The following is a 15,568-nucleotide window of genomic DNA, read 5'->3' as shown; positions in this document are numbered from 1 at the left end:
TTCTCCCGAAAAACTCCCGAAATTCAGGCGGACCTGAGTGACGTGTTGACAACACACAACAACAGTGTCTACCGTAAAGCAGTTCGTCTGCCGTAAACACCAATGTTGTGACACTTTTAAACAGGACAATACTGCCATCTACTGGAAATGCATATGTGACCCACCCATAATGTGTCACATTTTTGTGTTGATTTATTTATTTTATTTTGTGGTTTGAATTCGTTTTTGGAGCTGTCATTACACATTTATCAGTATTCACATTGGTCAGTAGGGGGCAGTAGGGCGTTTCTTCCCAATTGAATGCTATCACCTGCAGACCGGAAGTGTCTTGTCATTCTGATGAGCGCGACCAGTCTGTGAACAATTGAAACGTCCTGTGTGCTTTTTCCTCCTGTATAACAGGTTAGTTTTGGTGAATCAACTCACTGAATAATATCCATGTGATCTTAATAAGTTTAAGTACACATTCTGATGGTGGAGCCTAACTCTAAAGTGTTTGTGAGTTGTAGTTTGTAAATGAACACTGAAATTCAAGTATTTATTTTATTTATATATATATATATATATATATATATATATATATATATATATATATATATATATATATATATATATATATAGCTAGAATTCACTGAAAGTCAAGTATTTCTTTTATATATATATATATATCTTAACCACGCCCCCAACCACGCCCCCGCCCCACCCCCGACCCCACCCCCCACCTCCCGAAATCGGAGGTCTCAAGGTTGGCAAGTATGCCTCTAAATCACTTTAAAATGCATTAAAAAACCGTCAACAATACTTTATTTATGCTCTGTAACCTATATAATAACCAATTTGTAGCAACATTGTTATTGTAAGAGCGAACACTGAGGGACTATTTTTCTAGCGTAGTAACACATCGGCGTGCTAAGGTATTAGCCATAAAAGCTAACTACAGCAAGAGATAAGCAAAAAAACGCGTTTGGTTTTTTACTGCCCAACACTGTGATAGAACACCAATCTGTACTGAGTGAAAAACATGAACAATCATATTACAGTATCTGTAAAGTATTATTTCATGTTTTGTTTGTACACAGTGTATGTACTGTAGTTGTAATAACACGCATGACCTGCTGTGTGTATCATGATCAATATTAAAGTGTGACTCACTCAATGGATAGTTGTGCATTTAGTTCAGCTGGCCAGTGATGTATTTTCCGGTTTATTTGGGTAAGCACTCCATTCATGTCGAAATAGCTTGGCTTCAAATTCCACATTTTGCAGCTTTGACTCACCTTCACCTCACTCTCTTGGCTTCCGTGTAATCATCTTCGAAAAGATAAGATTGTGAATCCTCATTTGTCCAAAAATAGTCGTCTTTGTTGTTTTTTACCAAGTGATTAGAACACACTCGCATTTTTTTCCTGAAGTAGGAACACACATTTGTCGGACGTGCGTTGCTATGGAAACGGAAATAAATTTGCCGAATAATTAGTTATGGCATTGATTAAAATGATCAAAATACGGTAAATTATGTACATATTACATATTGTTATGAAGGTGTCTGTTACTACATTATATATATACTTGCAGTGTGTATATTGTACATATTACATATTGTTATGAAGATGTCTGTTACTACATTATATATAAACTTGCAGTGTGTATATTGTACATATTACATATTGTTATGAAGGTGTTTGTAACTACATTATATATATACTTGCAGTGTTTATCTTGTACATATGACATATTGTTATGAAGGTGTTTGTTACTACATTATATATATACTTGCAGTGTGTATATTGTACATATTACATATTGTTATGAAGGTGTCTGTTACTACAACATATATATACTTGCAGTGTGTATATTGTACATATTACATATTGTTATGAAGGTGTCTGTTACTACATTATATATATAATTGCAGTGTGTATATTGTACATATTACATATTGTTATGAAGGTGTCTGTTACTACATTATATATATATATATACTTGCAGTGTGTATATTGTACATATTACATATTGTTATGAAGGTGTCTGTTACTACATTATACATATATATATACTTGCAGTGTGTATATTGTACATATTACATATTGTTATGAAGGTGTCTGTTACTACATTATATATATACTTGCAGTGTGTATATTGTACATATTACATATTGTTATGAAGGTGTCTGTTACTACATTATATATATAATTGCAGTGTGTATATTGTACATATTACGTATTGTTATGAAGGTGTCTGTTACTACATCATATATATAATTGCAGTGTGTATATTGTACATATTACATATTGTTATGAAGGTGTCTGTTACTACATTATATATATATATACTTGCAGTGTGTATATTGTACATATTACATATTGTTATGAAGGTGTCTGTTACTACATTATATATATACTTGCAGTGTGTGTATATATATATATATATATATCAGGGCCGGCCTGTGGCATAGGCCGTATAGGCAAATGCTAAGGGCGCCGTCCATCAGGGGGCGCCACGCCAGTGCCACAAATGTTGGAGAAAAAAAAAAAAAAAAAGTTGTTACTATTATTTCTAAATACAAAAAATAATCTCACGTTAATTAAAATGCAAAGTAAAGCCTATTTAATAGAAATATTATTTGTTACAACATTACGCCCCCCCCCCCCCTCCTCCCCCCGCACGGTGCGCCCCCTCCCTTCCCGTATCATGACTCTTTTTGGACGTCACCACATCAAAAAATCAACACAAGATGTCAAAACGGCCAAAACTGTCAGGTGCCCAGGGAAGAAATAAGAGAAAAGAAGAGGAGGAGAAACGAGAAAAGACAGAGGTAGCAGGTAGATAACGTTAGCCTACATGAAATTATTTGTCTGTTACAGAATGTGATAGTAACCTGGCTTTTTAGCATTAAGCTAATGTTACATGATTCAGCAATTGCTAATCAATAAATAGCTAGTTCTGTTTTAACGTTGGGTTAATATTGTGGAGGGGGCTAAATTGTTATGGAAAATAATAATGTAACGTTAGGTAATTACAGTACTCCCACCTTACATTCCTCAGGGACATTTGTATTAGATATTTTAAGCAGGTGTTTTTGTTTACATTGTTATTGCCTTCTGGTTAGCTAATGTTTTCCCTGCAGGTAATAGTCACTTTTCCACCCCTTTATATATTAGGTATAGTTGTAAGTAAAAAAAAAAAGGTCAAAGACAAAGCTATTCGGGTTCTTGTGAGTATATACACTCCACTGCCGATGTGGGAGGGGGCACCTAAAATCTTGCCTAGGGCGCCAGATTGATTTGGGCCGGGCCTGATATATATATATAGATATATATAGATATATATATATATATATATATATATATATATATATATATATATATATATATATATATATACATACATATATACTGTGGAATTGATGAACAATATTAGGAAACAAAACGTGTTCCTAAGTGCACCTTCTGCTGCTGCAGGCTGCTCTGACGCAGAAGCTTGTTTCTCGGCGAGGAGAAGACCTCCTGGACGCTGCTGCTGCGTCTGAGCCTGGCCGCCAGGGGGCGCTCCACCTGCGAGGAGGGACACCACCAGGGTGTGAGGTGTAGTTGATTTAAAGGGGAAGATACATCTGACACCTCAACACATGAGGTGAGGGCTCATTTCTCCTCCTCTGGCAAGTTGATGGTGAAACGAAGACAAACACTTTCAAAATAAGATCGGCAATGTTAAAAATGTAAACGTCTAAAATTTAGATCCACCTCAGAAAAAAACTTGGCTCCCAAACTACCACCATAAAGACACATGTTGAAATACAGTAGGGTGGTAGGCCTAAGTATTCATTAAACACAAGTCAGAGGTTTTATTTAACAAGTGTATTTAGTATTTTTGGACAACCTAACATCACACGTCACATAGTTTGAACAGTAACACTGTGTTTCAATATTTAATTACTAGGGCTGTGAATCTTTGGGCATCACACGATTCGATTCTTGGGTGTAATGATTCGACTCAGAATTGATACTCGTTTCAGAATCAATACTTTTTTTTAATAACATTGGGTGCCAGTTCTATGATGAACTAACATTCATCCACAAAATAGATAAACAACTCTGATAAATTTCTCTATTACTTAAAAGAAAACGGGTTTTGTTTGGTAAAATTCTACCCAAACATTTATTAAAGTAAAATATAAATAAGGCAACAAGAGAAGTATCTTACGGAGCCCCTAAAGGGACATGGGGGAAATAAGTTTTTTTTGTTTTGTTTTTTGTTTTTTAGACATGTATCTCGTCTCGTGCGCACGAGAAACGAGATACATGTATAAAAAAATATATATATAAAACAAATGTTTTTTTTTTTTGTTTTTTTGTTTTTTAGACATCTATCCCGTGCGCATGAGAAACTCTCGTGCGCACGGGATACATGTCTAAATAAAATTTAAAAAAAATTAAAAAATAAAAAAACATTTTTTTTTTTATAACTTTATGAAAAGTTTCTCTAAAAATACTTTAAAAAAAATAAAAAATAAAATAAAAAATATTTTTTCCCCATGTCCCTTTAGGGGCTCCGTACTATTGAACACTTCTCTTTTGTAAAGTAAATATGTACAGGAGATATATATCATCTACATCAACAATATAATTTCTCGGTGTTGAAAAAAAACAAAAAAAAAACATTTGTATTTTTTTGTATTTTTTTTAATCAATTAGGAATAAATAAGAATCGCTATTAATAATTTGTTGTTGTTTTTTACATCCTTATTGTCCATCCATCCATCCATCCATCTTCTGCTTATCCGAGGTCGGGTCGCGGGGGCAGCAGCCTAAGCAGGGAAGCCCAGACTTCCCTCTCCCCAGCCACGTCATCCAGCTTTTCCCGGGGGATCCCGAGGCGTTCCCAGACCAGCCGGTAGACATAGTCTATCCAACATGTCCTGGGTCTTCCCCGTGGCCTCCTACCGGTCGGACGTGCCCTAAACACTATTATGTACCGTAAATTCTAGACACAAGCCTCTACTTTTTCCCTACACTTTGCACCCCGCGGCTTATTAAACGGTGCGGGTAATTTATAGCCCCCCCCCCTGTTTCTACTTCTTCATTCATCACTCCAAAACAAGGTTTGTACGTTTTGCAATATAACTAAAACTGTTCATGTTTACAGTTTGCAGTTAAATAAAGTAAATACAAATATTGTCCACACCTGTCTCCATCCAAACACAGCCGTGCGCTCTTTATCCCATGTGTGATGTCTGTAAGAGTGTTTTCATGCATATTTGTACGCACTGTCGTGACGAGCTAATATGCTAACACGTTCACAACTGTCAGTGTTATTAACTTTCTTTTTGTATTCAGTTTCGTACTCTCACCAAAAACGTTATTGAGTCCGTTAAGCCGATTGGAGAGCTAGCTCGCGCAGCTCGTGGGTCCATTGACGACGGCTTCTGTTTTGTTCGATCCGCCGTTTTACTGGCGTGTTGCAGGCACCGTTTGGAAACAATTAAGGAGTGTAAATAAACATTTACAGAATATTTCTGTGTAAATAACTCTGCGGAACGGGGGTGTGCCAGGACCGGCCTCGAAGACAGCGACAGGTGCGTACATGGCCCAGGTGGGCCTTGTGATCTAATCACCTGTCGCCCTTTATCAGCAGCAGCCGGGAGGAGAGAAGCAGACTAAGACACTTTGCTGAAAAGCAAAAGCCTCTGCACAGTTTATGAAAATAAAACTGTTATACCCTGAATTCCTGGCTCTCCTGGCAGTGTGCGGTGGTCCGAAGAACCCACTAGAGGGCAACGTCTACAAACTCATTTCCACAACCTATATATCTGCGGCTTACAGGTTTTATATGTTTTTCTTCTAAAACTTAGTGGGTGTTGTCAGGTTCAAACACTGATGACATCTATTAAACAAGACAGGAGGCAAAAAATTAAACAGAGACGGGATTCAATTTGGACTCAATATATTGAGGAGAGTCGCCCGGACATTGTATCCTTTTACAATTTCTAGCAGGTTCTGCCAAAAGATTGCACTCCTCCTTCTTTATTTGACTTTCTCCCCCCGCCCCCGACCACAGCTGCTTCCAAAGGGAAGTGGGTCGTAAACAGCGTTGCCTTTGGTTACCGAACAGTTCAAAAGGAGAGGTCGTAAAATACTTCAAAAAGAGTTTGTCTGGAAATTGGGCAGATCCTGTCATCTCTCTGCTTTGAAGTCCTTGGGCCAGAACAACATCCTTCTGTTGATTACCATACATGAAAGAACACAGGAACACCATTTTGCCCCCCCCCTCCCCCCCCGGCTTTTGTCTTTTTGCTAGGAACTCATTTCAACATAAAGTTTTTTGTGATAACTTACAAACAATTATTCTAACAGGTGTGGCTTGCACTCCATAGTCGGTGGGTTATTCGGCGTACCACCACCGTGTTCTCTACCCCCCTGAGAGCTGTTTTCCTGTTTTGTTCCAAAGAAATGTTCCATTTGACTTCGCTGCAGGCAAACTGGGCAAACTTGAAATTTGAGGCTCTTCTTGACTAATGCAAAAAAAAGGCCAGAAGCATTTTGGTGAGTTTTCAGTTGACAGAGAAAGAGCTATGAGGTCTGATGAAGAACTTGGTAAGTCAAAATGAATAGAAAAAATGTCCTAAACTCTAAAAAAAAATAATAATAATAACAAATCGGTGAAGCACTGCAATTTTCAGTATTGTTAGGTTAGTTTTTGTTCATTATTTGACACACTCTTTGTAAATATTGCTGTATAGACCCAGCGGGTTTGGGGTTTACTTGCGTGTTTACTCAAGTAACTGCCATGACGTCACGTGGAAAAACATATGAAAAATAAAGTTTATGAGTTTGAACATCAAATATCTTGTCTTTTTAGTGCATTCAATTGAATATGGGTTGAAAATGATTTGCAAATCATTGTATTCCGTTTATATTTACATCTAACACAATTTCCCAACTCCTATGGAAACGGGGTTTGTACAATCTCCAGCATTTTTGACTTTCTCCCCCCACCTGACCACAGCTGCTTCCAAAGGGAAGTGGGTCGTAAACAGCGTTGCCTTTGGTTACCGAACAGTTCAAAAGGAGAGATCGTAAAATAGTTCAAAAAGAGTTCGTAAAATACTTCAAAAAGAGTACGAGCGCCCCCTGGTGGACTGAGTGCTCGCCGTACCTTCTCTGGCGTCTCCTTGTGGGCGAGCCTCCTCCGGTCTCCCTGCTTGTCCTGCAGCAGCTTCTGGAAGGATATCAGGTTGGACTTGAGGACTCCCAGTTTGGACGCCAGCAGCTCGGCCGCCTCCCGCTGGGACTCCGCGGCGTATTCCGGCCCCGTTTGGCAGGGCCGCGGGGCCTCCGTGAGACGCAGCTGAGGCAGGATGGACACCTGCTGCTCGATCTCCAGGAACATCTCCTGGACCATCAACACAAACACACTTTTTTTTTTAAAAACGTTGTCCACTATTCACATTCTTTACATGCGGGGGGAGATGTAGCCAGCGCTGCCTGCAGGAGCAAAAGTCACCGCCTCTGTCCATGGTGCTGAGGACAGAGCACCATCAGACGGGGGGGGCGTGGCAGTGCTGACGGCGAGACACAGCTGGCAGGTGATTAGATTTTACAGGTGGTACGTGTTAATCTAATTATCTGTTGTCCTTAACAGCAAGCGGCCGGGAGCAGAGGAGGAGAGAGGATACGGACGTGACTGAAAAGTCACGCTCTGCGAGACAACACTCTTGATAAAAACGTATGATCATTAAAACTCTGTTAAAACCTGCACGCTTGGATCCTGTGAAGTGTCTGTCATTCAACAACATGTTTTTATACTTTTTAACGCATTCTAAATCGTAAATAAATGCAAGCAAAAGTCATCTTACAATGACGGGGGGGGTCACTTATTCTGCCTATAAAGCACTTAAAAAATATCCAAACAAGGTTTTACATACAAGTATATAAGTAACATAGCAACGGGCACATTCATAATAACATGTAATATTTACGTATTTTGATCATTTTAAGAATACAACGGCGTATTTTTTCTTTCAACAACATCATCGATTTCTACTCATGCAGATTTCATGAGAGCCAACAAACATCACTCACTGTACAATCAGGGCTCAAATTTAACCACAACACCCGCGGCGAGTGCTGCGACCGCCCTCGTCATTTGCCGTGATGCTCCCAAAATTGACCAAAATCAGCGGCAAAAACATGCCGTGACCGCCCTTGACTTTTTACTTGTTAATGGACGAGGGATGTAACAGTAAACGGTATAATGATAATTTGCGATAAAATTCCAGACTGTTAGTAATACGTCTAATTTTTTGATTACTGAAAAAGCGTAATTTATTAATGCACTAGCGTTGTTTGGCTTGATAATCACCGAGGACTAACGACACGGACTTTGCTCGGGAGATTTCCCCTCGGAGTAAACGGAGCCAAGCGCTTGGTTTAACCTCATTTTCCCTCGCTTCCCGCCGTGCGTTTAAGAGCGCGCTGCTGTGTTTGGATGGAGACAGGTGTGGACAATATTGGAGACACTTGTCCCCACAGTAAAAGTATACAGCGAAGGAGAAAACTATTTGATGTTACTGTTATTTTCTCAATATGGCGTTCATCAGCTGCTGTGACTGAGCGTTAATGAGGTGAGGAAACATGCAGCAGGCGATGTGTCGTGAACGTTGTCACAACTTGTTTATAAAGTATTTAGTTTGTTTACTGGGATGTTCACTCCTCCTTTATTTAACTGCAAACTGCATCAGTGTTCAAATTACATCAATACTAGCTCAAATGTTTTGTCATCTCATCAAATTGAACGCAGGCTGTGAAGATTGTGTATTCGAAGTGTGAGGTGTCACTCTGTTTTTTTGTTGTTGTTGGCCAAACTGTTGTACAAACCCCGTTTCCATATGAGTTGGGAAATTGTGTTAGATGTAAATGTAAATGGAATACAATGATTTGCAAATCATTTTCAACCCATATTCAGTTGAATATGCTACAAAGACAACATATTTGATGTTCAAACTGATAAACATTTTTTTGTTGTTGCAAATAATCATTAACTTTAGAATTTGATGCCAGCAACACGTGACAAAGAAGTTGGGAAAGGTGGCAATAAATACTGATAAAGTTGAGGAATGCTCATCAAACACTTATTTGGAACATCCCACAGGTGAACAGGCAAATTGGGAACAGGTGGGTGCCATGATTGGGTACAAAAGTAGATTCCATGAAATGCTCAGTCATTCACAAACAAGGATGGGGCGAGGGTCACCACTTTGTCAACAAATGCGGGAGCAAATTGTTGAACAGTTTAAGAAAAACCTTTCTCGGCCAGCTATTGCAAGGAATTTAGGGATTTCACCATCTACGGTCCGTAATATCATCAAAGGGTTCAGAGAATCTGGAGAAATCACTGCACGTAAGCAGCTAAGCCCGTGACCTTCGATCCCTCAGGCTGTACTGCATCAACAAGCGACATCAGTGTGTAAAGGATATCACCACATGGGCTCAGGAACACTTCAGAAACGCACTGTCAGTAACTACAGTTGGTCGCTACATCTGTAAGTGCAAGTTAAAACTCTCCTATGCAAGGCGAAAACCGTTTATCAACAACACCCAGAAACGCCGCCGGCTTCGCTGGGCCTGAGCTCATCTAAGATGGACTGATACAAAGTGGAAAAGTGTTCTGTGGTCTGACGAGTCCACATTTCAAATTGTTTTTGGAAACTGTGGACGTCGTGTCCTCCGGACCAAAGAGGAAAAGAACCATCCGGATTGTTATAGGCGCAAAGTGTAAAAGCCAGCATGTGTGATGGTATGGGGGTGTATTAGTGCCCAAGACATGGGTAACTTACACATCTGTGAAGGCGCCATTAATGCTGAAAGGTACATACAGGTTTTGGAGCAACATATGTTGCCCTCCAAGCATGGACGCCCCTGCTTATTTCAGCAAGACAATGCCAAGCCACGTGTTACATCAACGTGGCTTCATAGTAAAAGAGTGCGGGTACTAGACTGGCCTGCCTGTAGTTCAAACCTGTCTCCCATTGAAAATGTGTGGCGCATTATGAAGCCTAAAATAGCACAACGGAGACCCCCGGACTGTTGAACAACTTAAGCTGTACATCAAGCAAGAATGGGAAAGAATTCCACCTGAGAAGCTTCAAAAATGTGTCTCCTCAGTTCCCAAACGTTTACTGAGTTTTGTTAAAAGGAAAGGCCATGTAACACAGTGGTGAACATGCCCTATCCCAACTATGTTGGCACGTGTTGCAGCCATGAAATTCTAAGTTAATTATTATTTGCAAAAAAAAAAATAAAGTTTTTGAGTTTGAACATCAAATATGTTGTCTTTGTAGCATATTCAATTGAATATGGGTTGAAAAGGATTTGCAAATCATTGTATTCCGTTTATATTTACATCTAACACAATTTCCCAACTCATATGGAAATGGGGTTTGTACCATAGAGGCATGATTTAAAGTAAACTTTCACAAGCTCCGAGGCGAGAAAGCAGCTCACCGGCCGATGATGTCACTAGTCAGCTCCCTGTGATCACGGCGCCGCTAGAAATAGTTTGTCTGCGTTAGCACTTATAATAACAAAATTACTAGTACTTGGTTAATATTCAAGTCACGAAATGTAAATGGAGCATTTTTGGATGTTTTTTTATCGGCGAAATAGTGGACCTCTCATTGTAAGCGGATTTTTATTTATGAGTTGGAATGCATAAAAATACTTATCTCAATATTATTTTCAACAATAGGCAAAATTTAAAAAAAAAAGTGCAGTTCCCCTTATGTACATGCAATACATATACATTCTTCCTTTTTATTTACTTTTTATTCAATTGTTTCGTCATTTTAACATAGTTACCTGTTTTTTGTTTTTTTATAACTCTCTACTTTAAATGACCTGTAAGTGATCCTGACGTTTGTCTGTCTTGTGTGATTGTTATTGTCGTTAAAGTGTAAGCACACACCAACCAGTCTGGGGACTACAGGCGGGAATTAGCCTTTGGCTAAAAGCTGACGTATTTACACATTGCATATATTGTATGTTCATTGGTGTATGTACCCTCCCTTTTTTAAGTAAAGTACTGGAATTGAATTGAAATTGAAAGCAGCAGTAATAATAGAGTGGGAAAACAAGTTGACTTTCTATCCATTAAACCATATCCAATTGTATTTATAATCCACAAAGTATGTGAAAATACTAGAGATGTCCGATAATGGCTTTTTTGCCGATATTCCGATATTGTCCAACTCTTAATTACCGATTCCGATATCAACCGATACCGATATATACAGTCGTGGAATTAACACATTATTATGCCTAATTTTGTTGTGATGCATTAAACAATGTAACTTTACCATGAATTGATTAACGTGAAAAACTTATTGGGGTGTTACCATTGAGTGGTCAATTGTACGGAATATGTACTGTACTGTGCAATCTACTAATACAAGTTTCAATCAATCAATCAATCAAAAACTAGGTGGTAGCGTGGGGGGGGGGGGGGGGGGGTTGGGGGGGGTGTATATTGTAGTGTCCCGGAAGAGTTAGTGCTGTTGCGGGGGCTTCTGGGTATTTGTTCTGTTGTGTTTATGTTGTGTTACGGTGCGGATGTTCTCCCGAAATGTGTTTGTCATTCTTGTTTGGTGTGGGTTCACAGTGTTGCGCATATTTGTAACAGTGTTAAAGTTGTTTATACGGCCACCCTCAGTGTAACTTGTATGGCTGTTGCATAAAGCCGTAGATATTATGTGACTGGGCCGGCACGCAAAGGCAGTGCCTTTAAAGTTCATTGGCGCTCTGTACTTCTTCTGACGTCCGTGTACACGGCGGCGTTTTAAAAAGTCATAAATTTTACTTTTTGAAACCGATACCGATAATTTTCCGATATTACATTTTAAAGCCTTTATCGGCCGAGTCCGATATTATCGGACATCCCGAGAAAACACTGTCTAAACATCACCAATGCCACAAATTCAGTCAGCCGTTTTGCATATCCCGCTCCGAATACTTCCGGTAATTTCCGTAGATTCTACGTCCCGGTAGTAACGCTTCTGCACTTTGACCATATTATTAGGTCAGTCATACTGGAAATACGCAAACATTTTAAAGAGATGTGCTGTTTATCATTCACAATCCTTATGTAAGACAAGAACACATATGTTTATCCTTTTTTATGCATTCTGAATCGGGGGTGTATTGTAGCGTCCCGGAAGAGTTAGTGCTGCAAGGGGTTCTGGGTATTTGTTCTGTTGTGTTTATGCTGTGTTACGGTGCGGATGTTCTCCTGAAATGTGTTTGTCATTCTTGTTTGGTGTGGGTTCACAGTGTGGCGCATATTTGTAACAGTGTTAAAGTTGTTTATTACGGCCACCCTCAATGTGACCTGTATGGCTGTTGCATAAAGCCGTAGATATTATGTGACTGGGCCGGCACGCAAAGGCAGTGCCTTTAAAGTTCATTGGCGCTCTGTACTTCTTCTGACGTCCGTGTACACGGCGGCGTTTTAAAAAGTCATACATTTTACTTTTTGAAACCGATACCAATAATTTCCGATATTACATTTTAAAGCATTTATCGGCCAATAGTATCGGCAGTCCGATATTATCGGACATCCCGAGAAAACACCGTCTAAACATCACCAAATGCCACAAATTCAGTCAGCCGTTTTGCATATCCCGCTCCGAATACTTTCGGTAATTTCCGTAGATTCTACGTCCCGGTAGTAACGCTTCTGCACTTTGACCATATTATTAGGTCAGTCATACTGGAAATACGCAAACATTGTAAAGAGATGTGCTGTTTTTCATTCACAATCCTTATGTAAGAAAAGAACACATATGTTTATCCTTTTTATGCATTCTGAATCGTAAATAAATATCTAACAAATTGAGTGAACAGATGGAGGCTCCTCTCATTATACTCTCTAAAAAACATCCAGAAAGCAACAACAATACTCCATTTACATGCCGGGACCTGATAATCAGCCAAATCTGAGTGATATTGTTATTATGAGCGCTAACGCAGACGGACTATTTTAGCGGCGCGTTGATAGCAGTGAGCTAATGCTAGCTTACGCTGCTATTGTTGCTAACAAAATTAGGCATAATAATGTGTTCATTCCACGACTGTATATATAGGTATCGGTTGATATCGGAATCGGTAATTAAGAGTTGGACAATATCGGAATATCGGCAAAAAAGCCATTATCAGACATCTCTAGTTAGTTTGTATGTTTAGCACCTAGCAATGCTGCTAATGCTATAGCGTCACAATAAAGCTACATCCGTTTAGCACTCGGCTTCTAAAACGTATTGCTCATCTTCTTTGTATTCGGGCTCAAAAATATAAGGTTCTTGATCAAAATTTCCACAAAGAAATTGTTGTTGGCTCTCACAAAGTCTGCTTGATAGCATTGTTGTTGATGGGGAAGGGATCTGTGGTTCCTCCTTTTGGGAATCTCCGTGAGATTGATCCTATTTTGATCTATTTACTCACAAACTTTGTAAGTAATTTGGTGTCATAAATGAGATATAAATGATAATAGCTTCAATATAGAGGGAACTTGTTTTGACACTACACTGCTACTTTAAGGTCACAAATCAAGACAAAAATAAATAAATGTTTTAGTCATAATGCATCTCTACTAATCATTTTTGTGAGACGTTTCGGGGGCCCCCGGTAACTGGCTGTGTTCGCTAGATGGTAAGTTGGCCCCTGACTTATAGTCTTTCAGTTTTAAGGTTTTTTTTTTGTCATTTTGTTAGAGTAATTGTTTGTAAGTTATCACAAAAACTTTGTGTTATATTGAGTTCTGTCAGGTGAGAAGACAAAAGCTGTCTTTGAAACCTACCGAGAGTAAGGCTCGTAAAACTCCAGGGGGAAAGCAAGATGAAGGTGTTCCTGTTTTCTCTCATGTATGGTAATCAACAGAAAGACATTGTTCTAACCCAAGGACTTCAAAGAGGAGAGATGGCAGGATCTGCCCAATTTCCAGACGACCTCTTTTTGAAGTATTTTACGAACTCTTTTTGAACTATTTTATGGAACTCTTTTTGAAATATTTTATGGAACTCTTTTTGAACTATTTTATGGAACTCTTTTTGAACTATTTTATGGACCTCTTTTTTAAGTATTTTACGAACTCTTTTTGAACTATTTTATGGAACTCTTTTTGAACTATTCTATGGAACTCTTTTTGAACTATTTTATGGAACTCTTTTTGAACTATTTTACAGACCTCTTTTTAACTATTTTATAGAACTCTTTTTGAACTATTTTACGAACCTTTGTCCTTTGGAAGCAGTGGTGGCCATGTGGTCGGGGAGGGTCCAAAATAAAAGAAGGAGGTGTGCAATCTTTTGGCAGAGCGTGCTGAGATACTGTGCAAGGGTACAGTGTACAGACGACTCTCCTCAATATTGAGTCCAAATTGAATTCTGTCTCTGTTTGATTCCTTGCTTCTTGTCTTGTTTAATAGATGTCATCAGTGTTTGAACCTGACACATTTTGTTTAAAGTAAACTTCCCTAGTAAGTGTTTGTATTATATTATTTTGACCTATCGCGTGTTCTTATGTTAATGTTATATTTAAAAAAAAAAAGTTTTGCTCTTGGAAAAGAGATTTTAATCTCAATCAGTTTTTACCTGGTTAAATAAAGGATAGTGTGATTCATTATACTTTCATTTTTATTTACTTTTTTTTTTTGTAGCTTCTGCAATGTGGCGCTCCCGGGAGAGTCATATGCGGGTCATGGCGGAGGCGTGTCAGAACTGTAGACCAGATCTGATCCCAGGCGGTTTGTTTCGCCACAAAGGCTCGGCGTGAATGAAACTTTAATGGCGGCTCAGGTTGCCGTGAACAAACGAGCTCATTCACTACTTGTTGGGCTCCATGAAGACCAGCGCTTCTTTACCTTTACGCCCCCCCCCAAACAATTCAGCCGTACTCAGTTGTAATACACTTTTTCACCACTTGTGGCAGTAATGGTAATATCAAACAAACAGAAGAAGTCTGGTGCTAAAGCGCAAAAATTATGACTAAAGTGGTAAAGTTGTATTTCCATTTGCACTTAAATGTTTATATAATTTATATTGTAATTTATTGGGTAGTTAAAATGTATGTTAGCACTGCGTAATTGTATGTACATTTATTGTTCATCCGTTTTTATTAGTACATATTTATTTTTGTAATCAGCCTGACCTAAACCTTGATTATAATCTTTGCGACAAAACTATAAGTACGCTATAATTAGCTAGAGTGCAAAAAATATGACTAAAGTGGTGAAGCTGTTTTACCACTTGCACTTAAATGTTTATATAATTTATATTGTAATTTATTGGGTAGTTAAAATGTATGTTAGCACTGCGTAATTGTATGTACATTTATTGTTCATCTGTTTTTATTAGTATATATTTATTTTTGTAATCAGCCTGACCAAAGCCTTGACAATAATCTTTGTGATGAAACTATAATTACGCTATAATTAGCTAGAGCGCAGAAAATATGACTAAAGTGGTGAAGCTGTATTCCGATTTGCACTTAAATGTTTATATAATTTATATTGTAATTTA

General features: G+C 38.6%; 1 protein-coding gene across 1 annotated transcript in view; it reads right to left on the bottom strand.

Annotated features, from left to right (window-relative positions):
* syne2b (spectrin repeat containing, nuclear envelope 2b) overlaps positions 1-15,568 on the bottom strand; it is a 296,242-nt gene that overhangs the window by 123,130 nt on the left and 157,544 nt on the right. Inside the window, exons 77-78 of the mRNA XM_072916123.1 lie at positions 7,156-7,392; positions 3,447-3,554 (exon numbers count right to left, since the gene is read on the bottom strand). Coding sequence (XP_072772224.1) covers positions 3,447-3,554; positions 7,156-7,392 — 345 coding nt within the window. The remainder of the gene's footprint in view (positions 1-3,446; positions 3,555-7,155; positions 7,393-15,568) is intronic.

The sequence above is a fragment of the Nerophis lumbriciformis genome, linkage group LG26 (genome assembly GCF_033978685.3).
Source record: "Nerophis lumbriciformis linkage group LG26, RoL_Nlum_v2.1, whole genome shotgun sequence".
In the NCBI taxonomy this organism is placed as follows: domain Eukaryota; kingdom Metazoa; phylum Chordata; class Actinopteri; order Syngnathiformes; family Syngnathidae; genus Nerophis; species Nerophis lumbriciformis.
This window is presented reverse-complemented; position numbering and strand designations above follow the sequence as displayed.